A 2,432-nucleotide genomic window follows, 5' to 3' on the forward strand; every position below is an offset into this window, starting at 1 on the left:
TACACCCGAATCTGTATGGCAGAGACGCGTGGCCCAATCCTGGAGAGACCTTTACACGTCACCAGCAAGCAAGACAATGTATAAAAGAGGAGTCCCCTCCTCAGAATGAAAAAGCTTTATTATTCAATACAAGAACCCTATTCTATTGGATCTCAGATCATCACTTGTCATTCAGCAAGTAAATAATGGATAAATATTTTGATAGTATGGAATGATTCTTCTATTTGCAGAGCAACTCAATCCCTTCTTAGATCTAAATTTCTTTTTATATATTTCTATACCTATAAGGTTTATTAATTTAAATTTAAATAGAAAATAACGTTCAGTAATTAGGTGAACATACTTAGAATATGAAAACAATTTGCTAAGATCGAATTTGTAGGGATTCTGTTTTTTAAGAATTCCACTTTCACTAATACTACTATTCACATAGAAGAAGAGGAAGAAAAAGGAATCAATAAATTAATGGTAGAGGCTGGCGACAACAAGGTAACGGTAGGCAAAAATAGGATGATGGAGCTTCCGGTGTGTCCATTACCACCAGACATGTGTGCCCATGTGAGGATCCTAATCCTTGCTATATAAAAATAGAAATATTTATTAAATTCTTTGTCTCAGTTTCAGATACAAAATACAAAATAATTAAAAAGAGAATAAAGAATACAAATTAATTCCACACTCAACTCCCTCTGCAACTTTTTCTTCTCCTTCTCCAACTAGTCCACAGTCCACATTCATCTGGGTTTCTTGCGGATAGTCTTAGAGAAAATTTTGCAACTATGAACATCAAATTTCAGAGTAAGAAAAATTAAGTACCAAGGTAAGAGAGTAATAGTAATAATAATAAACACACAAGTTAAGAAATATGATCAAATGTACTAGTGTATTATAGCACAAATGGCCCTTCATTCTTCACTCCTTCTAGCCTCTCACGGACAACAATGAAGGAATGGCACTTAAGTTTGGAGCGTTGTTCTTATTGGAAGCTTCTCTGATGATGTCTCTCTTGCCGTCTTTTGAAGGAGGCTTCGCTAAAGATCTCTTTGGACTAGCGAAAGCCAAACCCCAGTTTCTGCTGCTTCCATTAGCAGGAGGCCCAGCTGCAAACACAGGTGTTTGTTTCCCATTGATTTCTTCTGCTGAAGATGAAACCCAATGAGATGATGATGATGAAGAATATGAAGATGAGGGAGTGATCATGAACCCACCAAAGATGCCGCCACATTTCGCTCTTTCTTTCATGTTAGAGGTGGCTGCAGCAGGGATCTTTAGCTTGCCTTCTCTCTGTGACTCTACTCTCCTAAGAGTGCAATCTCCAAACCCAGTTGAGATTCTCTCGAAGAAGTCACCAGAGAAGCTCCTGCTTCCACATCCTACAGATCTGGACCTTGAAACCTTCCTCTCAAAAGATGAAGCAGAGGCAGTGGCTTGGCTATTACGACAATCATCATTTTCTACTTCCACGCTGCCTCCGTTACTGGACAATGAAGAAACCAAGAACTTTTTCTTGGGCATCACCATAGACCCATTAGTCGTCGTCGTCGTCGTCGTTGTTGTTACTGTCAATGATGACACCTTATCTGTTTTCTTGGTAGTACTAGACTTGGAGGAAGAGTGATAGAGAAATGACCAGAAACCACCTCTTCTTCCTGGGCTAAAATCCTCGCCATCATCAGTAGAAGCATCCAACCAAAAATGCTTTCTTCCAGGAGTCGTAGTAGATTTGCTTCTCTTGAAAACAATATCACGATCTGATGATGATGATTCGACCATTATTTTTTTCTTCTTTTTAGCCAAAAGAAAAGGGATCCCGGCCCTCCTCGTGTAGTATTCTTGATATTGGCTATTATTTCCACCATCATTTCTACCTTTTGAAGATATAGGACGCGCAGCAAGTGAAAGTGAAGAAGCACCACCACCACCACCACCGATATCAGATCTAAAAGAAGAAGAAGAGGAGGAAGAAGAAAAAGAGGCACGAATAGGTAAAGGAAGAGAGGAAGAAACCAACTTGCCAAGCTTTTCTTGAAGGCAAAAAGCACAGATCCCACCTGGGTTGTTTCTATAAGGATGTTCACTGCATTGCATACCATCACCTACGTATTCACCAACACCAACGTTACCACCTCCACCATCAACACCTCCTTTGATTATTCCATCCATCATCATCTGAATCAACTGTTCTTGCAATAGTAATAGCTGAATAGGCTTTCACTAGAATTTTCGTTTCTTGAGTTGGAGAGAGATGGGAGGAGGGAGAGATGCAAACAAAAGAAAGAGCACAAATGGTCAGGCAGTGTAGAAAAAAAATTAAATATTAAATATGAAATTATAGAAAAATAACCGAAGGGTAAATATATAAAAAATAAATAATTGAAATAAATCTGAGGGGAGCACGTGGAATCTTGACTTGGAGTTTCTAACAAGGTTGG

At 38.9% G+C, this 2,432-nt stretch overlaps 1 protein-coding gene across 1 annotated transcript; it reads right to left on the minus strand.

The window, feature by feature from the left end:
- Positions 1–580: 580 nt before the first annotated feature.
- On the minus strand, positions 581–2,432 carry LOC110611095. Its single transcript, XM_021751220.2, has one exon. The coding sequence runs from the start codon at positions 2,167–2,169 to the stop codon at positions 922–924; it is 1,248 nt and encodes a 415-aa protein (XP_021606912.1). The 5' UTR covers positions 2,170–2,432; the 3' UTR covers positions 581–921.

This window comes from Manihot esculenta, chromosome 3, assembly GCF_001659605.2.
Source record: "Manihot esculenta cultivar AM560-2 chromosome 3, M.esculenta_v8, whole genome shotgun sequence".
NCBI lineage: Eukaryota > Viridiplantae > Streptophyta > Magnoliopsida > Malpighiales > Euphorbiaceae > Manihot > Manihot esculenta.